The sequence below is a fragment of the Pyrgilauda ruficollis genome, unplaced genomic scaffold, assembly GCF_017590135.1.
Source record: "Pyrgilauda ruficollis isolate IOZ18807 unplaced genomic scaffold, ASM1759013v1 scaffold1, whole genome shotgun sequence".
NCBI lineage: Eukaryota > Metazoa > Chordata > Aves > Passeriformes > Passeridae > Pyrgilauda > Pyrgilauda ruficollis.
This window is the reverse complement of record NW_024508100.1, coordinates 9,414,133-9,438,370: the sequence shown is the minus strand read 5'-3', so window position 1 is coordinate 9,438,370 and position 24,238 is coordinate 9,414,133. Positions and strand designations below refer to the sequence as shown.

General features: G+C 35.0%; 1 protein-coding gene across 1 annotated transcript in view; it reads left to right on the top strand.

Moving 5' to 3' along the window:
• RAB28 (RAB28, member RAS oncogene family) overlaps positions 1-24,238 on the top strand; it is a 64,770-nt gene that overhangs the window by 5,237 nt on the left and 35,295 nt on the right. The window contains exons 2-4 of the mRNA XM_041477066.1: positions 3,369-3,465; positions 8,671-8,759; positions 17,600-17,729. Coding sequence (XP_041333000.1) covers positions 3,369-3,465; positions 8,671-8,759; positions 17,600-17,729 — 316 coding nt within the window. The remainder of the gene's footprint in view (positions 1-3,368; positions 3,466-8,670; positions 8,760-17,599; positions 17,730-24,238) is intronic.

Sequence of the window (24,238 nt, the reverse complement as noted above, 5' to 3'; positions counted from 1 at the left end):
TTTACTCTAAGAGTTGTCATTGGTGGGATTTTCCCTACAAGTTTCTGGTTGCCCTGATGAGTAGTCATTGTCAGAGCTGGCTATCATTGCTTGTTCCATTTGACTTTCAATTTCATTACTTTTATTTTATTTCATAGATATTCTTTGCTTTTTTTTTTTTTTTCTCTATTCATTATGTAGGTCTTCAGGAACAGCATGTCAAATTAAGTTTATATTGAATTGTTGACATTGAAAAATAGAAGCAAGGAACTGTCATACCTTTTATGTAAGGTTAAATTCCATCTTTGCTTCTTTCAAAAAAACCTTCCCAAATATCCTAGTGTATTTTGAACTTAGAATACTGTGCTTTTTTTTTTTTTATTTTTAATTGCTATCTTGGTTGCTGTACATTAGAGACCAAAGACATTTTCTTGTTTTAACATGGGTTTTTTAACCCCACCCTTCAATAGAGTATTGATATTTAGAATAGGATGTTGCCATTCACTTTGAAGTATTTAAGTCAGGTGTGTGAACCTTCCAAACTGATGGAATTTTTGCTGGAAATTCTGCTATGCAAGCTGGTGACCTGTTTGTCTTAATACAGCTGCAAAGGAGCAAAGGCCTTCATGCTATTGTGCTGTTTTCTGACCCTGACATTCAAGGGTGGAATTGTATGGAATGCAACCTTTCTAAAAAATGGACACTGATTACTGATTTATTTTTACAGCTACAGTTCTACTGAACCATTATTTAACTTTCATTAATTCTTATATAGGTTGTATTTTGCTCAACAGGTAAAACTGTTGAGCAAAATCTTTTCTGGCAAGCATGGCAGTGAACACTTCTGGGATTTGGAGGGAGTATTTTCATTGTAGAGGCACTTGAATATGCATTGACATAACTTCTTTGTTTATTGTTGTAAAGAAGTTTGAACTGTTGCTCTTAGTATTTTGTGGATAAATGCTTGTTTTGTGAATAAATAGAGGACTGTAGACTGGTAATCCAACACCTTCCTTGGGCTCTAACATTTATTAGGAAAAAATTTAAGAAGGAGTTAGTCAATGATTTTGTGGTATAAATTCCTGTGCATCCAAGAGCACAGTGGAGAAAAACTGTTTAAGAGGACTTTGCCAGGCTGTTGATTACTTACTGCTCTTATAGGTTGGCTGTTAATTGAATGTGTGTTGTTTCTTTTTACTAACAGCCCTAGAAGTCTTCAGGGAATATTGAATGCCACAGAATGATAAGCTAATATTTACTGAGCCTTTAAAACAAGAAGGCAGTGGTTACTTATTTAATGAGGATCTGAATTAGCATATTGGAGAATCTAGAATACTGTGATATAGTCAGATGATACTTGAATCTGTACTCTAGGCACTAGTTACTTTTCCAAGAAGGAAAATTTCAAGAAGACTAAATTGTGTATTCCTGCAGTTGTCTTATTCTCATCTACCTCTTTAAGGTCATGACAAATTAAAGATGTCATTGTAATCTTAATGTGCTAACTGTTGGGATTAAATGAAAAAAATCAGTTCTACTGACTCTTTCAGTGCTGTAGTCTGAATCTGTATTGAATTTTATTTTGTGTGTGTTGTTAGTATTACTCTCACGTAGCTGAAGGCAGAAGAATCTTCTCAGGATACATCCTCTGTGGTCTTCCCACTTTCCACAGGGATATAAATACATAAGTGTACTCATGCCATTTCTAGTTTAGTTGCTTTTTTTCACCATTTGTTTTTTTATTTTTAATCCTCTTGGGGCTTGTGTTCAGTGAAGTAAATGAAAATGTTGCCATAGGCTAACACTGACTTATTGAATTGTTTCCTAAACATATCTTCTGATATGGAAATATCATTCATTATATATATGACAGTGATAGGAATATAAATATGGCATAGAAACATGAAACAATAAATCTTGTTTTATTTACTCAATAGGAAATCTAATAGTTGAAAAAATATTTCCTATTCATACCAGAGTGTTAATGCTGGAGCTCTGGTGATCGTGTTTTAATGCAAAAAAAGGGATTGTTTTTCTGTGTACATTTGCCATTATCCTAATTTAGATCTTTGTTATAACCTTGTATTCATGGGCCTTGCCTATTCTCATATTTCAGAACTATTGGCATTATTTTGCTATTGCATTTTTTGATTAAATGTGCTCTTAACAGCAATTTCTGATAACAATTGTGTGACTTATCTCTTCATGGCTTGATGAATGGAAAACTGCCAAGAAAAAACTCTTCTGGCCTCTTTTAAGTTTTCTCAGACAGTGTAAGGGTTTTGTGAGCCTCCTAGTATTTTTTCTTCTCTATATAGGTAAAGAAATATTTTGATTATTTTTTTCTGTAGTTAATTTGTATTTTTTGTTTAGAAATGTCATGTCAACAAGAGATTTTTAAGTGTACACTAATTTGATGTTGGTTGTATTTTATATTTTTTAATATTTAGTATTATTTTTTCATAATACAAACTTTTGAATTATTTATGATTGTACCACTATTTTGTCCTTTACTTTTTTTTTCTTTTTTTTTTTTTTTTTTTTGGGCCTTCTTTCTTTATTTCTTTCCCTTCTACCCCCACCTCTTTTTTGTCTTGAATGGAGACTCTAAATTGCTACTGACAGAATGTAAGTGCCTTGCTTCAGTAGTTTGCTTAGGTTAGCTGTGTATCCTTTCAGCTGTATGTAGTAAAAGCTTATTATTAGGTAACTGTCTATTGGCTTGCTTTCATAAATCCACAGAATACCAACTGAAGAAATAAATTTTCAAATTTCTGCTGAAAGGAATGATTTTATAAATGTGCATTCTTAATACGAGTTTAACTTTTTTTTCCTGTGTGCAAGAAAGGACTCTTCCCATTTTAGAGTTCCTGTAATCCCTGATCCTGAAGCTGATGTACAGTGGCAGAAATCTTGCCCCACTTAGGAGCCCCCTGTGGGATTCTGCACTGTGCAGATCTCTGTTCTCTCCCTGAAAGTTGGTCTGGGATCATGGTGTTCCTTACCAGGGGAGGACCCTTGTTTTGGAAATGAATGCTTTTTAAAAATACTAACATCTTCATGTACAGATAGTGTCACCTAGATTATGTCAGTTTGAGCATACTAATGATACCTCCTTCAAATCTGCACAATATTTTGTAATAGGACTGTTAGAGCATTTTTGAAATAAATGCAAATATGCACCTTGCTTCTTTTTGCATAAATTAGTAGCCTTTGCCACCTCCTGTTATTATGTTGAAACTGACTGGAGTGCTTGTCAATCCAAATCCATGAACACTGTTAGCATTCATTGATTTAAAAAGTGCTTAACTGTATTTCATACTTCTGGGTTAACATAAAGTTTGTTGCTGTTAAAAATGACAACTTAATTTGATACTGTTCTGTTTTAGACATCCTTAGCTACACGTTTTGCTCAAGAAACGTTTGGAAAACAGTACAAACAAACCTTAGGACTGGACTTCTTCTTGAAAAGGATATTATTGCCAGGTAAGAGAATAAAAATTAACACTGAAGGGTTGGGTGGCAGCAGGACTTGCAGAAACACATTCTTCAGAGTAATGTGTACTAAGTAAGCTTAGTGCAGTGATTTTTATGGCAAATTAGGTTGTTTGGAGAATATTTTGTTTGTGCTTTCTTGCCAGGTGTCATAGAGTTATGCATTTGCAACTTACATCTCTAAGTAAAACACTGTATTCAAGTAAAAGGAATGCTATCTATATTGATGAATTTTATAATCCCTGCTTGAGTGCACTCACTTTCCATGTGGGTAGTGTAACACACAACGATGAAATGGAGCTGTAAACATATTAATTGAAAAAGTATATGTGTTTTGAAAGAAATACATATTTTTTTAAATGAAATACACAACTCATATTTCAGTTGTGTGGGAGAAGCATAATGCAGCTATGGACTCGCAGTGCTCTAATATGTGAATGCTGTTTTATGCAAGGCAGCATGAAATTGCTGGCATTTAATAGACCACTAAAATTTAGGGTCCCTTGGCACTCATAAAAATACAGTTTGAGCATTCAAGATGTTTCACTTCACGATGGCAAAGAAACTATTTAGATACCAGTTGCAGCACACTGCATGGAAAATGCAAAGGAATAATTAAAAAAGAATAATTGCTGGTTTAGTTTGTCTCTGAACAATTGGGCTTTAAAATATGTCTTTTCACTGATTGGTATGCGCTCATATTCTAAGAATGCAAATATTTAATTAAAAACATTTACTTCTGTATTCAGAAATCAGAAGTTAGAAAAAGTTAGTGTAATTATTAAGAGCTGTAGTGAGATTTGATAAAGTTGATGCAAGTTCTGTCTTCTCCTTGTGAAGGGTGAGAAGAGAAGCAAATCCAGAAAGTAAGCACTTTATCTGTAACCTGAAGTTATAAGAAAATATATACAGTTCTTGAACTTATATTTTAAAAAATTATATTGCAAATAATTTCTTGATTATGTTTATATATTTTCTTAAGTGAAACAGAATAATCTTTTCAGACTGCCGCTGTGTTCACTATTTTGGTTTGGCCATTTTGCTGTACTTTTTAGTATCTGGTGAATGATAAAGTACCAAATCCCAGCGCTTATTTCTCCATAAAATCAACAGAATAATTTTTTTGTTGTCCTGCTCACTCCTCTAAAAATACCAGTGTGTATAATACCTAACAGCAGTACTTGCAAGTGGAATGTGTACACAAAACATGCAGTGTGCATGCTGAGAACTTGTATTTTGCAAGTTTTTTTTCCAGCTGTTAAGCATAAAGAAACTATTAGTACATTACTGGGATTCTAAATATCCTTGTTGAGTAGAAAATTTGGAAAATTATCAACTGTTGCTTCATTCATTTTTGTTCGTAGTTTATATTGTGTGTGAATTTCATTCATTCATAGTTAATTTCGTAATAAAATCAGAATGCAGGTAAAAATAGCACCAAAAAGTCTGTACATCTGTTTTCCTCAAAACAGTAGCATTTGTATTCATATTCAGGAAGAAACATTTTTCTGTAGGTTGTCACTCTGGTTTTGCCTATAGCTATATATGTGTTTAGGTATATGTGGCTCTCTGTTTCATAGGTAAACTGGACCAGTTGTGGGGAGTGAGAGGGAGGGAGGTAACATTTCTAAATACTGGAATAGGAAGCATTACTTTAGTAAGTGGATTTTTCTAATTTCTTGATTAGTTCTGGGTTTGCAGAGCTGCTATGTTTACTTGACAGGTTAATTGATACCACTGCACAGAAATTATGTGTAGCAGTAGGAAAAAAGACTTGTTTTCTCTTATTCAGTGGGAGAATTGATGAACAACTATGGTTCAGTAGTTGATTTTTTTCTTCTTCATTGTAAGCAAAGATTCCAGAAATTAAAATTACAGATTTCTAGAATTGCACAGCAGTTTGCATTTGGCTTCATTGAAATATATTATAACTTACAAAATAAAGTACTGTTTTTCTGTGTTTTTTTTGTTTTCTTTTAAATTATTTTTTAAGATAAAAGTGGCATTTGTCTCCAGTTGTTTTAGTAACTAATGCAGTTTTGCAGTGAAAAGAGTAAATATTTTGCATGGTAAAACAGTACAGTTTAATACAAATCAGAAACACTGATAAATTTTGAGTGTGTTCAGTGTTGTTCAACATGTGTCTAGTGTTCAACATGACAAATTCACTTCATTCAGTTTGTTCAAAATACTTTTTTTAAAAAGTGCTAATCAGTTTCATGATATTTATTGATGCAGAATCTTGTATAGTCTGGATGCAACCGTGGTGTAGGTTTTAGTGCTTAAATAGTGTGTCTGTTAGTCAGAGGGTCTGCTGATAGAGACTCCTAAGAGCCATAGTTGTATACTTTTTGGGAGGTTGTGGGTGCAGCTCAGTAAAGAGGATTCTCCTGTTAAAAGGAATTTTTTTCAAGTCGTTGGTGTAAAAGGTGTTCAGACTTGTGTTTTCAGTTCCATCTTGACTGTGCAGCGCTGTAAGTCAGGTTAACCAGTTCCCCAGGGGTCCTCCTGCACGGTCACTGCTGCAGCAGCCAGTGGCTTCAGTCCGTGCCAGAAGCAATCTGCACGCCTGCCCTGTGCTGCATGTTTCAGCTTTGCACTTGTGTGCGTTTTCTACAGACTAAAGAAGTGCTGGGGATTTTTTTTTTCCTTAATAGTGTATTACGTGTTATTTTGATGGGACTCTTCTGTTATTTTTATTGGAGTGTTAATACTATTTCTAAGAACTGTCTTAGTATGCATGGTTTCTTTTTGTTTTGTTGTAAGTCTCTAGTTTTTATGTTCCTGTTAAATTGAAAATATAAAAGATTTCAAACTTCTGTCAGAAAACTTTGTGTGCTACTATCTCAGTTGTTAATTAAATACTTGCTAGATAAATTGCCTGCAGTTTTTCCTTTTGTCAGAATAATCCTAACACCCTTTTTTCTTCCCCATCATCAATCTGAGTACCAAGCAAATATTACAGAACCTAACTGAAAAAAAGGGAAAATGAAGCATTTTTCACAGGAGATGATCAGTGTGAATTTCATAGTTAGCGAAGTCCTTATTAAGATGGAGTTCATATTAAATGAACATACAAATCTCTTTTTTCCTCCCTGTTTCTTTTTTCTATTGTTAATGAGGCAGAGTAAATAATTTGTAATAGGAATTTTTTTTAGTTGGACTGTCACAGTTAGACTATTTAATTTAACTTCTAAAATGTCTAATGTTGCTCCATGCAGTTATCCAGATACTAAGGCCAGAATGCTGTGCATAATTATTTCCTTAGTAGGAGAAATTAAGTTGAAACTTTTAAGAGCACTTGAACACAAAATTAGGCATCTGAAAATTACTGACTTTGAAAGTGATATTTATAAAAGGTTTTATTTATTTATTTTTTTTTTCCCAAAATATCTGTAATGAATGACACAGTGACTTTCCAGAAGAATACATAGGGGTAGAATACTGCAGCATGGTGAGCCTTTGAGCCTGCATAGTTTGTTTACCCACTGATGAGGTATAGTCTTTTCAGACTGAGGATGCACTAGTTTATCCATGCCAGATGCTTTATGGAAAACTTTCCTGCATTCTTTGTGATTATTTATGTTCTAATATTTTAAAATAATTAATTAATAATACATAGTATATGAACTATCAAAACAAATAAGCATTTTGTTGATTATAAATGGTTGCCTTGATTGAATTGGGGTGTTTATGATGTGTTTCCTAAGCTCCATGTAGAAATTCTCTTGGTATTACATGAAACTCAGAGTAGCTTAATAGTAGTTTCACATTCATCTCTGTATTTATATATTTATTTATTTATATAGACCAAGGTAGTAGTTTTGGGAATCTGCTCTTTTAACCAGATTAAAGCAAGGTCCATTATAAAAATATAATGTGGTACATGTAGTATCACTGGTAGCATATATTCAGCTATATAGTTATAATTTGATATTATTTTCACCTAGTACAGTGATACATTTCCATGGAGCACATTCCCTTGTGTAACCAATGCCAGCGTGTCACTTGCAAATTTACAGCTGAATGGATCATGTGGGGTAAAATCAGATTGTCAACTACATAAAATAGTTGAATTAAGATTATATCTTTCTTAGCAAGCCAAAATAATGTATTCATTTTCACTTGATTTGCAATTGTTTTGATATGAAATTTGTTGCATTTTTTAAAATCAAGAGGTAAAATTAGTAGGCAGTTGTGATTAGTTGTGAGTATGTAGAATTTGTATTTACATGTAAGTGTCATGTGAAAAATTTGTCAGTCCTTACTCTGTTAGAGTTTGGTGCTCCCAGGTAATCAGTACAGTTCTGAACAGTCCTTACCATGCAAAATGTGAGAAAGTATACTTCAATATGTTTGTATGAATATGGTACCATACCTTTCTGTGTATATTTTTGATCTGTGATTTGTCTTGCAGAATATGTATGATTTGTAGGATGTTAAATATTCTGCATTTACACTGATTTTTTGTTAGTTTTTAACAAAAACCCCTGGTAACAGTTTCAACATAGCTTAAAAATGGTTTAGAGTAAAAAGGAGGGTTTATTCTTGGTGTAGATTTCTTTGAAGATGAGACTATGTAAATCATGTTCAGTTTAGCTTCATGCCTTAAGGTGGTGAGTGGAGGAAGTAACCACAACTTTCAATTTTTTACAATCCTCAACTTTCAATTTTTTACAATTTTACATTTTCCATTTTTTTACAATTCTGTAGCTGTACACTGCTATCAGCATCACTAACAAAATGAAGTTATCATGAAGATTTTCCTCGCTTCTTGATTTGTAAGGAATATTGGAGAGGGAGTGAGGAAGGGACACACAGTATGAAGTAATGTGGATAAGTTGGCATTAATTAGTGTTACCTTTCAGTTCCAAGTACCATGCTGTAGAACATTCTTCGTGCAGTTTTATATGTTTTGTCAGTGGAATATGTTATATAATTCCTATTCAGGAATGTTATACTTCATGCAATTCCAATTATTTTCTATTAATACTAGATATGTTAATAGCTAGCTATCCTTTTACTGTATCTTAGTGACTTAACCGGACACGAATTACTTTTTTCCCAGATGATACAATAATTTTTGTTTCAAAATTTAGTTCCTGTTTCTTGTATACTTGTTAAAAGCTATTGTTGTTGAATATATTTGTATCAAAATTTTCCAGGTTACACAATATCTGTATATTTTTTTTCCAGGAAATCTGAATGTTACTCTTCAAGTGTGGGATGTAGGGGGACAAACAATAGGAGGCAAAATGCTGGATAAATATATCTATGGAGCTCAGGTACAGTATAAATGCTGATAATTATATTTTATAGCAATGATATAAAATTAATTGAAACTTTGTTCTTAAAATTATACATATATACATACATTATATATAACTTTTACTTGATTGATTCATGAATCTCAAAAATGTTGAATGTCTGTTCGATCTAAACTTAATTCATATTAATACGCTATTTTAATTTTGGTGTGTAGCTAATTTTTTAGAGCTGACATAAAAAGCAAAGCAAGTGTGTGCATTTATAGAACTGAATAACTCCCAAGAACAGATGGTTGTTTCCAGGCTTTGTGTCTTGAGTTAAGAAAAGCAATCACAATAAATAGTAAAGGCTATTTGGATATCCACATGGTAGATAGAGTGGCTGCTTTCAGAACAGCTGCCTCCTGGGGGGAAAAGGTAGAAGGAGGAAATTAAGAGCAATCCTACACCATTAAACTCATACATGCAACGGGGGTTATAAGAGGGCAAACAAAAAGAGACAACCAGGTAGCTAAATATTTTTGCAGAACTCCTGTCCAATGAAAATTAAGTTTATCTTTAGGTTAACTAAGCAATTTGAAGTGGATGGTAGGATTAAGAACTAAGTATTATAACTGCATCTTGAGTCATGAGATGATTTAGGAGGATGTATTATAAATGCCAAACTTCTTAGCATGAGTGATCCTAAAATGTGCTCTGTTCCTTGGAGTTTGTAATGACACCAATAGACATAACATGTGCTATTAGATAATGTTATACAACACAGGAATGGCTAATGAAAGAGATTGGGATTTATTAGTTAACTGAATAAAGAGAAACTTGTCAATGTAACATTTTGTCACTTTCAAAAAAAGTCAATGTTTTTAGCTGTTGCATCTGTTTATAGCATATTCTTGTTTTTTAATAAAACCTGATTTGCTAACCTGTTACAGACCTAGAAAGCAACAGGAGAAAGTGGCTTCCTTGACAGAGGGAATTTGATTAATCACAAATTGTTGCCATATGTCCAAAGTAAATTTAATGAAGGAAATAAAAGGCTATTAGCTTTGTCTGTATTGAATTTAGTGATAAACTTAGGAGTTTCTTACCACAAATAGCAGGTCAAAGAGTTAATACCAGTGCCCCAAAAGTGTATAAGCAATTGATATCAATAAGACTAAAGTTTGATTTTTTTTTTGATCCTTCAGAACACATTAACCAAAAAACCCTATGTCCAATCTCTTTGTCTTAAATCTTCCTCCAGTCCTCATTTTAACCCAAATTTTTTTTAATGGACTAGTGATTTTTCTCTCCCAGTGTTGGCATGTATTGCCAGTGTCTGTAAGAGGCTTCTTATCATCAAAGTTGATTTCTAACACACTTTTCTATTAGCTTTGTAACAGTGCCTGTTAAAGATGCATAAAATTGTATATATTTTCATCTATTAATGAAATGACATGAATAGTTTGAAAAGGCACTGCTTTCAGCTTATTTCTAGGCATAAGCTTATGTCATGTTGAACATCTGTACCTTTTTATAAGAAAAAGAGGAAAAGCAAAGTAGAACAAGTAGGAATATTTATAAAGGTATATCCTTTTAAATATGGATAAAAAATCCTGTGAATGGACAACAAAACAGCAAGAAAGTAACTGGGAAGAGGTAGCATGGAGTTTGTAAAGGTAAAATGTGCACAGCCAGCTTGATTGTTGTCTGTGGTTTGGTGGTTAGCTGTGTGGAGAGGAGAGCAGTGGATGTAATTTATCTTCACTTCAGCAGGGCCTTTCACATAATCTCCCATAATATAATTACAATATATAGAGATATAGGTAGACTGGGTGGACCATAAATTTACTGAAAATCTGAATGGACAGCTAGATTTAAAAGTCTACAGCTCAGTGTCTTACTGATGCCTGATTATAAGTTTTATTTCTTAAGGGTTGGTATTGGAGTTGTGTCTTTTAGTAATTCTTTTATCAAGGGAACAAAACATTGTTTGTAAGTTTATCAATAGCACCAATTTGGGGAGGAATGGTCACTGTGCTGGAGTGTAGGGCTGCTACTGAGAGAGACCATGACCAACAGAAGGAGTGGACCAACAGAAACCTTGTGAGGTTCAGCTGATGACAGATGCCAAGTCCTGGACCTGGTACAGAATATTCTTATGCAGCTGGGAATCAACTGGAGAATGTGCAGTGAAGGGCCACAAAGGTGATTAATGGTCTGGAGCATCTCTCCTATGAGGAAAGGCTGAGAGAGCTGTGACTGTTTAGCCTGGAGAACAGAAGGCTAATCAGTACATATACACCATGCAGGAAGGATGCAAGGAAGAGAGAAACAGGCTTTTTTGTGTAGTGTCTGTTGACAGAACCAGACAATAGGCACAAACTGACACACAGGGGATTCCTTCTGAACATCAGGAAACACGTTTTCTTTTGTGGGGATGACTGAGAACTGGCACAAGTTCACCACAGAGGTTGTATAGTCTCCATCCTCAGAGATACTCAAAAGGAGTCTGGATGTGGTCCTGAGCAGCTGGCTTTGGGTGACACTGCTTGAACAGGATCATTGAACCAAATAACTTCTAGAGGTCCCTTCCAACCTCAGGCATTCTGTGAAATGGTTTTGGAGGAAAAAGCTCTTGGATGGATGTCTTATTGAGGTAAAAAACCAGTTGAATGTGACTTTGCAATGCATCCTTGCAACAGTAAAAGCTAATTGAGTACTGATCTATGTTAGTAAGAATGAAGTAGTCAAATCAAGGAAAGTGAATATCATGCTCTGACATTTTTGAGGATACATTTGAAGTACTGTGTTCAGTTTGTGGTTCCCCAGTGCAAGAGAGCCTTTAAAATAGTGAAGTAACCTGAGTTACAAAAAAAGTATATCTGCCTATGATGTGCACTTGGTCATCATGTGTGGTGCAGCTGGGATTTTGAACTTGTTTATAAAGTACACAAGCTGTATGGATACAGATAAAGCAGATTATTTGGATCTGCTGCAGAAATTGTGTTTGTCTGTGTATTCTTCAAATCTAAATAATTCAGATTTAAAGTACTTGTGTGGAATTGCTTGTAGCATATCTAAGGCATGTGCTGTGCCTTTATCCAGTATGTGCAGATGCCCGTAGCCTTGTGTAGATTTCAGTCTATTTGATCATTGTGAGATTCGGAAATCATAAGCTGCTAAATTCTTACTTTTGTGTATGGCGTACTTCTAAAATCCTATGGCCAGCTGGAGATGGAAGTTTAGAGAATCTCCAGCAACTGAAAAGATTGTGGTCTGCAGTTCACCTGGTCTTAGTTGAAATTTGATCAGGACATCAACAAGAGTAAATGGAGCATCCATCTAAACTTCACTGGTAAAACTTGCCATTAGAGGTTTCTTTCTCTCTGATGAGAGATGAATCAATTCTCTAGGATAGATCTTTTGGTTAAGCTACTGTTAAGATGCCATATTTTGATTGAGATCCCCTATTTCTTGTGCCATGTTTTAAAAAAAGAATGGCAGATTTGAGCATGAGGAAGTTGCATTGGTTGCAGTTGGAGAAATTGCAGTTCGCTTCTGTCTTTAAGCAGTTGCTTTCTCCCTGCACATTTTTCATTTTTCCTCTGATATTGCTCATTTAGAACAAAGTAGTTACTGCATCCTATCTTGGTAGCTGAATTTCAGTGGTGGGGCAGAAGAACTCTGCAAGTTATGGGGAAAAGAATTTATCTCAGAATTGAGAGATGCTTAGAGTAACTGTGTAGTCAGTTGCCACAGCTGTACTGATAGAGAGTAAATCATTCAATTATGACAACTTAATAACTTAATCACATGTATTTGAGTGGCCATGTCCTCAGTATCAGCAGACAGGAGTGGTTAAGTATGTGTGGACTGTAAGCTGCTTTCATTTGCAAAAACTCTGTTGTCATTTGCACATTTCTGCAACAATTAAGTTGCTTTTTCCTAAATTAATATTCTGTGGCTAGAAAAAAATACTCTAGAATTTTGGCCTGGCTTATTTTATAATATTAATGAAAATTTGAAAGTTTAGTTCCTTGATGCAAAAGTCAGTCATAGGATGAGGGTAGCTGAAGATAAATGAAGAAGAAAATATATGTTTTTAATTATTGTTTTCTCTAGCTTCCTTTTATTGTGACAGATCTTGACATAAACTTGGCATGTCTTAAATTTTGATTATCAATACAAATATATTGCCTGGTTACAACACTTCCATACTAGCACTTCAGTTTTGAAATAAGGCTGCTGCTGTTTGCGTGGTAAATCTTTCAGAAGCACTCCCATAGCTTACCTGTAATTGCTGCCCCTACCCACATATCTAGCTTAAATTGTCTTTAAGATCTGGCGTATGCTACATCATAAATTGGCTTGTTAATAGGAGTACTGCAGACTCTACTTTCTCCAGGGAGCAGCAAATAATTTCTGTAATATTCTCAGTTTCCAGTGACCTATTTTTGAAAATGTTCTGTAATTCCTAAACAAAAAGCACTCACATGTGCACTAACATAGGCAAAATGTCTCTCTTAGTAGAGTGTAATTATGCAAGCAGGGACTATTCACCATGTTGCTGGAGACTAGAGAATCAATGTGCTGTTCTTGGCATGTCATCTACCATGTGTTTCAAACCTTTTTCATGGCAGGCAAATACAGTACTTTTGTGTAAAAATGCCAATGTTAATTTTACTCCTTAATTCCTCACACATAATAGGGAAACAACAGCTTTTATGCTGTCTACTTGGTCTGTACTCCATATACTGTAAGTTTGTGGAAAATATGATGTATATTTTTCTTTTTTTGAAAGCAGTTATGGAATTTCTCTGTTAAATAAAAGAAAAGGACATAATAAATTTTAGCCATGGATTTGTGACTAGTCCTTCATTAATTACCTGTATTAAGTTGCTTATAGAGTGCTGTTGTGGTGAAAATCTAAGCAGAAAGTATTCTTTATGACCTGGATGCCATGCTGCCTTTTTTTACATCTATATGGTGTTATACCTGCCATCTATCTTTTTTGCAAGTGCAGCAAATATTGACAAGACTAAAAAAAAAAAAGTTTAAGAAAAGAATGTGCTTTAGAAGCTGTGTTTTAGATCACAGAGAAAAGGACCAAAAGGAAGTCAAGTCAGCTCTAGTTGCAAACTTTGTTAAATGATATCTTTGATGGTAAATCCACTGTGAATACCCTTTCATCCAAAGGGGTAGGTAGGCTACAGTTGTCTAGAGAACATGAGGCAGAGTAGAATTTTGATGAAGAATTGGTTAGAAAGATTTGGCTGACCTTAAATACTCACACTTTTTGATTTTTTCTCCATCAAACTGATTAGTGTTGAAGATGGTTTAGATAATCTGCTCTTCTGCAAGCTGGTGAAAGAACTTGACATCTAATGAAAGAAGCATTGCCGTGTGCTCTTTTCTCTTTTACAACTTCCAGCGTTGTGGCTGGAATTTTTTTTAACCTTTTCCATACCTATCCTTTAGATTGAGTTCCTTTTCCACTGAGCATTTAATAACATAAGTATGTCCTTCCTAGAGCAAAACTTAGATTGTGAGACAATTTAATTTAACAATTTAATGCCAAGTGCCCAGGCATTTGGGTAGTTATAAAAATAGTCAGGAGGAATTAACTGAGATTAACTTAGAGATACAAGATATTAAGTAATAAATTGCACCAAAATTGGAGGAGGGAAGTGGGTGTTTAATATTATATTTGATTAGTAAAGAAGGAAAGATAGCAAGGGGAAAGTTGTGTGTCATAATTCTTAATTTCCCTGAAGGAACTGATGAAAGCTGTTCCTCAGAAATGAATAGCAACTATATAAGGAACAAAAACTCAGGTTTGCCAAGGAGTTGGTCACATTGGAGGAAATGAGATAGATTGGTATTGCTGTCTTAAGGAAGTAGGAGTTGGAGGGATCTCAATAGGATCTGTTACCCTCCTTCAAAGCTATCCATGTGTAGTCACTTTTATCGACCTTCAAAATTTTTTTCAGTGTTATAGGTGGTGTATTTCAGAGCTTTGCCATTCTTACAGTCTCCATAGGGTTTTTTGTTTTGTTTGTTTGCTTGTTTTTAGTACTCTTGCTATAATCTTCTTGCTGTGAGTTAAACCTATCGCTACGTGTTGTATTGATCACAGATTCATAAGAAAGTTCAGGGTGGAAGAATGTCAGGAGGTTGGAGTAAAACACTCTCTAAGCAGGGTCAACTGAGAGATGGAGCTAGGCTGCTCAAGGGTCTATTGAGTTCCTGCTTGTAAACTTCAAAGGATGGAGACTGAGCAACCTCTGGTCAACATGCTTTATTTTCCTCATGGTGAAAAAGCTTTTCATTAGTTATGGTTTGAATTTCTCTTATTTCAGCTTATGCCCACTGAGTTTTATCCTGCTGTGCACTGCTGTGAAGAGCCTGGCTCCATCTCCTTCATTGCTTCCTCATGGGTATGGGAAGGCTGCTTTTAGGTCTTCCCAGGGCTGCTTTCTCTCCATGCTGAAGAATTTGGGTTTGTTCATCTCTTCCTCATAAAACAAGTGCTCCAGCCTGTGATCATCTTGCTAGCCGTCTGCTGAAGTTCCTCCACTTTTCTGATGTCTTGAGGGGACTAAAGATGTGTTCTGACTGGATGTGTTCTTTTAGATATGATCCAACAAGTGCTGAGTAGAGAAGTTTGCTGTACTTCTGCTAATGCAGCCCAGGATCATGTTGGGCATCCTTGCTGCCAGGGAATGTTGCTGGCTCATGTTGCAGCTGGAATAGCTGCTAGTAAAGTCCAGGGTAAGGAAGCAAAAAGGGCCTTTGCATAGTATCCACGGATGTTTAATTTAGCTGTGTGGTGAGATGTTCAGGGTCCAAGGGCAGGACTCCTTGGGATCCCTGTCTATCTAGAGGTGGGGGCTGAACTGTGGTATCAGGGCAGTACAAAGATGAGGGCCAATGGGGGAATAGGGAGGGAGTGGCTGAGGGACATAGGAACAAGGGAAGGAGCCAATGGGGTTGAACAGCTCTTGAGGGAAGCTTCTTGTGTCTCTCTAACCAAGGGAATGCTTCTCAGGGTCTCCACAGGCTTGGATTTGGCCTGCTGTCTGACAAGACCTGCAGGTCATTTTCAGTTGCTCTCCAGGCAGTCATGTATTACTCTCCTCAGCCTGTATTGCTCATTCCCTTTGCACTTATCTGTGTTGAATGTAGAAAGGTTCCTGTTCACCCATTCCTTGAGCATGTCTACATACCCCTTTGTGGTAACCCTGCCCTCGGGTACATTGGCTGGTTTTCCCAATTTAGTGGCTTCTGCAAACTATGCGTAAAAGCATACAGAAAGAGAACTCCTGTCATCTTCTCTTAAAACTCGTACCAGCATCATCATGCCTACCATAAGTCATGCATTTGTTGAGGCAGTCAGGTTTCTTTTCCCACTTTTTTCATGTCAGTCATGGTTTCCAAACCTTTGATACTGTTTACTGGTTTCTTCTATTGTACCCTTTTTTGACATTCAAGTGTCCAAAGATGGATGCATTATTTCACCTGGAATGTTTTATGCCAGTGTGATATTTGCAAAATAAGCTTGACATATTCAGCTGTGAGCTGTAACTCCTTGATCCTATTATATGGAACCTGCTACAGAGACAGATGCTTCCTACTGTGCACTTGATTATTGCTTCCTTTGAACTTGTCATGGTATTTATGGAATTGCATCTTATTATTTTTACACTGTTTGTCATCATAAAGTCTGAACTCTCATCAAATACTCTTGCAGTCTATATTAATTTGTTGCCAAATGTGAAATTATTAAGTGTACACTCTGTTTTGTGATTTAAAGCACTCTTTATGATCTAAAGCACTCTTTTTAACTCTCAGTTAAAACTGGGCCCAGACAAAAGCCTGAAAAAACTTGAAAAATCTTTTCTATTGACAGTAGGTCATTGACCCAGCTATTTTTATGTGGATCATACTGTTTCTTCAGAATATTTTTGAAAATTTCATGTGAGAAACAGTGTGCAGATGTAGGGGTTTTTTTGCCAGGTGTGAACTCCAAGAGAACAAGTGTACCTGAAACCAATTCTGACTTTACTCCTCATTTACAAGATACTAACTTTATTAGGGTGTAGTGGAAAGCAGGGGCAGAAGACTCAATAAGATCTGAGAGCTGATCTTAGAATTGTGGAGGGGATGGACGGGGATGACATTTGGACTGTTAATAGGCTGTGCTTTATTATTGGATATTTGTGCTGAGGAAACATCAGCAGTGTCTGCTTTAAGTGTTTGTCACCTGTAGCTTGCCCCAAAACCTCTGAAATATATGGGAGTCCTTTTTGAGTTCTCACCATGTCTTTAGGTACTCTTTTGAAAGTTTAAAGCTCGCCAGTACTTCTTACTTATGTTCTGCAACACTGAAGGAATGGAATCTGGCCTTTAACCCCAAAAGACAGCAGAAACATGACAATGTGCAGAAATGTAAAATTGAACGGCGTTTTTTTTTTTTCCCCAAAAAAAGAGCATTGAAACTACAACTAATATTTGTTAAAATAAAAGACCTTTTCCAGTGTAATTTTTATTTTCCTTTTCGTGTGAAATGCTATATTGGGTTTATCATAAAACATATGCAGTTTGTAATATTTCTGATATAACTAATTGCGCTCTTGACTGTGTTTCCATTTTTTTTTCCTGAAATGTGCATTTGGAACACATGAAATGCAGGAGAAATACTGTAATAATGTGTATAGTATAGAAATTTATAATTCCTTTAACTGAGCCTCAAAAGATATGATGCCAATATTTGTCAATGCTCTATTCTATGACAATAATAATTTAGACTGGTGCAGATCTTACCATGCTAAATTCTTTTATAATCTGTAACATTTTAAACATGTCTTTTTATTTAGGGCATTCTTTTGGTTTATGATATTACCAATGGCCAGAGTTTTGAAAATTTGGAAGACTGGTATAATGTGGTAAAAAAAGTGAATGAAGGATCAGAAACACAGCCACTTGTGGCCTTGGTTGGAAATAAAAGTAAGTTACTCATATTTACATATTAATTGAAATACTCTGGATGTGGTTTGCTATCAGAGAAATGGCATAAGGTATATATATATATATATATATATATATATAATATATATATTTTTTATATATATATATTTAGCAAAATGCAACTAAATACTATCATGTGTGTTTTTGCTGTGTACAGATGACATATTTGGGTATATTTCAGGATTATGGCTTTGGGCAGATAGGTTATATTATGGGACTTGCTGCATCATGCTTTGCCTAGCCTGCAGCCTCTCTCCCTGTGTCCTCTTGGCTTGGAGAGCAGCACACAGGAGCAGGGAGATCACTCACCCATGTTTGAATTTGATAGTACCCCAGGATATAGCCATGGCAATGGAGCATTTCTGGGTGTAGTAAAAGGTGTATTTCATGATTCTGTATGTTAAGAGACTGCTGGATTAACTACTGGCATATGTTTAAAAAACTACACTATGCATTAGGCATAATACTGAGGAGTTGCTTATCAGACTTTTTTTTTTTTTTAACGTTATCTGTAGTTGGGCACATCAGGTGATTTGTGTTGTTTTGGGATTTTTTTAAACCTCCTTTTTGTGATCACATAAGTATGATATAATGGTTTTCTTCTGACCACCAAAATATGTCACTTTATATAATCATCACTTAGATAGTTTCCTAATTATATGGATTGCAAACTTCCCCATTTCCAACAAAAAGTCTTACATGAACATCCTTATTAGCATATCTGATGTCTTGATCCTGGCTTTCTTACCCCTTTTTCTGTTGAAGATGATAAAAGCAACATATAAAAAGTTTAGAAACAAAGTGGGAGAAGTGGATGCATAATTTTTAAACAGTCTAAATATGTTATTTGAACAACAGAAAAAGATTTGATTTTTTTTCACTTTCCAAATAATTTGTTTCTATGTTACAGTGACCATGTCATGAACAAACCTGAGAAAAGGACTTAATCCAGCAAGTTAGAATTATTTAAAATAATTTGAAAACAATGTAGAGAGAACACTTTCACTCAGAACCATTAATTGTAGTATTGCTACAGTGATGATGTAATATTTTATGACATTAATTATGAAAGACTAATTTCCTGTGAAGAAAACAGAGAAGGTCTTAGAGTTACAATATATAAATAGCACTTCTGAAAGTGTAACACTGACAGTGTTGTACTCTAGCAGACCAGAGTCAATAATACAGATTCTGTTGAAATTCAGATGAAAAATATTTTTCACTGGTTTCTATTTTATCCTAAATCTGGACTTCTAGCTGTAATTCTGCAAATCTTATGATGTATTTGCAGTGAGATACTCTGTAACATAGCATAAACAAACGTTTCTTTGCTGAACTGGCACAACAGGTGTAGAAAATGATACACTGGTTTTGTTTTGGAGGCGTTTTATTTCTGGGGTTTTTTTCACATATGCCCACATGCCCACAAATCTTTAATATCCAATGTTTCCTTGGGAGCATCTGGAAGTAGAACTCACCTGGTTTCCTAGGTGAGTTTTCAGACATGCTGACACTAACTAAAGGGCTTTCATTTTATGAAAATAGCAGATGAAGGAACTGCTTGCTGCCTTGTTTTCCTTCAGAAGCTGTGTATAAAGAAAAACAGCAAAATATTGATTTCATGTGATGCCAAGGATGTTGCTGTTGCACGTGTTGAGCATGCAGGGGATACTGTTTACAGAGGGATATTTTTGCTTTATTTTTATTTCAGCATGATAAAAATAAGACTTGGAAAGTATACTGCTTTTCTGAATTCTGTAGTAGGATAAGAATATGTAGGAGAGCTTCCACCCCAATACTAAAAAATTAATAGTAGGCTCCTGTTGTTACATAAATACAAAACAAGGTGTTTATATAGAAGCATGGTGTTGACTCTCAGATATTATGAAGAGATAAAACTACTGGTACTAACAAATTATTAGGAAGGAATCACTCTGTTCAACTTCTTTACTTAGTAAGTGATAAAACACTCATATGCAATGCAAGAGCAATAATAGGTTAAGAGCCAGGAAAAGCCATTTGATGAATTGATGAACTTACTTGACCTCATGCATCATTTAGAAGAAATACTCCAGTGAGTGGTTTCTGTCTCAGGATTGTACTTGGATTTTTGAGCTGTACATGTCTTTTAGGAAAATATCCAGGTAAGCTCACTGAAAGATTTGGAATGTCAATATCCACAGGCAAATTATTCTAACACTTAACTTTCTTTCTGATAAAAGCTTTTAAAATTTGCCAAGAATGCAGTTATTTTCATTCATAGAATTTGGAAAGCTTTGGGCCAGTCATTAGATACCTTGATAAGAATTTGGAAGCTCAGCCTCTGTTTTGAAACTTTGGCTTGAAGTTACTTACTTGGGCTGTCCTGTGTCTGTTTTCTCTTAGTAATACCGTCTGAAATACACGTGTATTTTTTCCATTTTGGGGGAGATATACCTGGATTTTCTCTCAGGAAAAAGCTATAGCTTGGAAGAAAACAAAAATATTTCTCTACAGAATATGATACAGAAAACTGTACACTTGAATTCTATTAAATGAAAATAATTTCCCTGGGTAATTTTGTCATTGAAAGCAAATTATTTGATACATAGCAGTATATGGTGCGTAATTGTTTACTACTGTTAAGTCATGCAGTTTTGTACGTGATTTATTAGTTGTTTCTAGTATAAATTTTTAATAATTTTATTCAATGTTAAGTTTGCGGGGATTTTTCTAGTATTCCATAAAATTTGAAGAAATTGTTCAGTGCTGATTTAAATGAATCAGTGCTTGTTTTCACTGTTCTGGTTTATTGTGCATTGCAGTGGATTAGCAGCGTGAACACAGTAAGCTGCTGTGTCTGTTTAAAGCATGATAATTAGCTTCAGAGTGGTGTCAAGCTATTAAAATGTCCTGTTGTGATTGCAAGAGGTTAAGATTTATTCACAAAACACTGGAAAGGTAATTTCTACTTAAAAAGCTCCTATCAGTTGCTGGTATATCATCCATCAGAGATTTATTTGAAAATAGTAGAGCAGTATGAATTGTTACCTAAATTCTGGAATACTGGACCTTCCCACCTATCTTTTTTATTTTACCTTTTTTTTTTTCTTTCCCCCTGATTTTTTTTGTTTGTTTTTTGGTTTTTTGTTTGTTTGTTTGTTTGGTTTTTTTAGGTGAAGGTATGTCATTGCCCACTGATTTATTAAAAAAAAATAGGGAGAGCAAGAGCTTCAGAAATACAGATCTTTGATGTAAAACCAGGACTTTATTTAAGCTGTCTTTGGTCCCTCTGGGTGCTTAGTTTCAGTTTTCATTCTTTTTTCCTTCTTGTACCTTTTTTCTTTTTTTTCTATAGCCTGTCCTACACATTTGATCAGAGAGTAGAAAGCTGATTTGAGTCAAGATCTTGCCCAGACCTGCTTTCTGCACTGATGTTCGTCTTTCCACAGATTTTTGTCTGTGCATTTGATGAACAACAGAAGGAATTTTAAAATTTAATGTAGAACCATTTTTTCCTATTAATTCTAAGTCATAAGGTCTTAATAATCCTGAACTTTACAGCTGATATTGAATCTTAAATTTGATTTTCCTAGTAGCTTATGTTGTGTTATTTTACTCTTATTGAATATAAAGTATATTTGAAGTGTGCTTATATCTCTGTTGCTAGTACTACTTGCTTTGCACTCTTAATTGGGGAGTACACCCAATTAAGAGTGCAAAGCAAGTAGTACTAGCTTAGTAGTACTAATCACTTTTAATTTTACGTTTTAGATTTTCTGTGCGATAACTCAAAACTTTTGTATATATATGTTGCTGTCAAATACTTTGATTTGTATGGTATAAATGAGACTATAGTTATCAAGTGAATGAATTGTGTTTTGTGCAGTTATTATCTTTGCTTAAATTAGGTATTGATAAAGTTCAGTGATCACAATGGATCTTCTAGTCATTAAGTGTAAGTTAGAGAGGGTTTACCATATTTCATATGATTGATATGTTTGCTTCCTTTCTACCTTGATGGCTTTATGTATTTTTTTCTGCACTAATCTATAAGCAGTCTCCTCAAGTGTCATGCCAGCATTTTCAGTGGATATATTGTAAACAAAAATTAACCCAGGTTGCATGGGAGCTATACTCATTTTGATTTATAGCTACCAAGATGGTCTTAGGGCGGTGGTTATCTGTAGCTTATATAGGGGGTAGGAATTATCAGGTACCGGAGTGTAGTGCCTAGATGAATGATTTCTGTTCTTAGAGATATTAACCAGATCCACTCCTCAATAAAGACTAATAACTCAGATTTTTAAACAATCTTCATGACAGATGAGGGCACAGAGGAGAATGCATCAACACTAATTAAGAATGTTGACCGTTTGTTCGTCTTAGCCGTGATTAATTGATCTTGGAGTGCTATCTCTGAACAGGAAGTGGTATGCTGTTACATTGTGAAGTTTAAAGGTTACATTTCAGTATACTCTTTAACTTGCCCTTACATACAACATGAAATGTTTTTACCTATCTTATCTGAGCGCAGAAAGAAACATTTTTCAGTCCAGATACAAATTAACATTTGGTGTTTTGTGTACTAATGTGAATCTGGATGGTCATGGGACTTGCCCCACCTGCTTTTTGACTCTGTTGCTGCATTATATACTTAGTCTTCCCCGTTGTAGTCAGAAAATTTCTTTATTAATACTCACTTTGATAATCTGTTTTATTTAAATTCAGAGTTGTGCATTCATTCTCTTGTCCCTCCCAACCAACCCCAGTTTTCTGTTCTTGTTTCCCGTGGGCTTGCCCTTTTAAGGTCCTTCACCTGTAATTAAGACAAGTGTTGCGAAGCTAATGCAAGACCCCTGTTCTTTAGAGTCTTATGCCTGATTAAAGTAAAGTTCCTGTATGCCCAACAGCAGGTCTGGTCACCTGAGCCTTACACATGCTTTTGGGATTGGAGGGTAAACTATTTACCTGTAGAGACTCCCTTAAAAAGAAAACTTTGTTTGGTGCTACAATCATTTTACCAACTCATTTGAGTAAATGCAGAATGATACCCTGTTTTAAAATATATACAGAATGTTTGTCTCAACCAGCTTGTAAGATTAATAGAAAATTGCAGTCCTATGGATTTGTTTCAAAGGTCAAGTTACTTTGTTAAAAATTACTTTTAACAAGAAACTTAAATTAATGGAAGAGAAAACCACAGGTAAAAATGATCTTTTATTCACCATGATATTATATTTACAACCCAGTGTCTCAATGTACTCTGTATTACTTTAGCAGTGGGAGCAATCTAGGAGCACACACATTTTTGAGTGAAAAAAATTACCTTGCATGTCTATGAAAGCATTTGTCTTGCAAGATTTTGATCCTAAACCATATTTAGCTTAACATTAATAGGGCTGTGTACCATCCATGCTGAAGAGATCTATTTAATTATGTCTGTTAAATTGCCATGTGGACAAGTCTGCTAAACTGTGATTAGTAGACAGAGCTTGAGCTTCAAGTGTATTCTTTGGGAAGGATCTGAGCTTACAGAACTTTATACAGAACAAAAGAAGGAGGGTTTATTGCTCTTGTGTAGCATTTACCTTTCCATATTGTATTGTCTGTGAAGGGAAAACACCTGGCAGGAAAGTTTACAAGGATCTGTTCATATGTATTTCATTCTGGCTCCAGTCTTCATGTGACTTTCTGTGATAAATGTGTCTGTTGCAAAGGGCTGCAAATCAGCCCATGTTTTTCTCTGAGCCTTCTTTCAGAATACTTCACTAAATGATCTCTTGGATCAGAAGGCAGTGGATGCAGAAGCTGATTAGTAACCTGGTTAAAAGAGTGCTGCAGCCATTATTGAAGCATGTATACAGTATAGTTTTTGATGGTGAATCCTTTTTCTCATGCTGCTCAAAAGAGAATTAATAATCTTTGTCAAATGCCTGTATTAAACCCAGATAGCATTGGTTAGTAGTTAGTAGAGCTTGAGGTTCATGACAGAGTTGAAGCTGAACAATATACACAACTTGCACACAGAAGATATGTTACTGTTGTACTGCTTGTCTGAGTTTGAGAGTTGTACAGCTGGACAGAGTCCTGACATAAACAGGTGTAGTTCTATGAAAATTAATGAATTTGCATTAATTTGAACCATGTGAAAACTATGTGCAGAAAAAATGTTTTCTTGTTTGAGTCATGCAGTGCTTTTACAAGAAAGTGAGAATAGTCATGAACTATTCCAACTAATAAACAGTTCTTATGCTACACTTTTTTTAAATTTTAGTGACAATGAATAAACTGGTTTCTTCTTCCTACATGTAAAATCTTGAGGCTGCACTTGAGATTTTTGTTTTGTGCACTTGAATTTTGCCTGCTATGACTAACCAAGAACCACAACCAAATTCAAGGACCTGGTAGACAGTTGTTAGTGTAGTTGGAACTCAAACACCAGTGCTACAGAAATACCAGTAAATAATATATTCTCATTCCCTAACAGTTATGCTTAAATTGAGAAA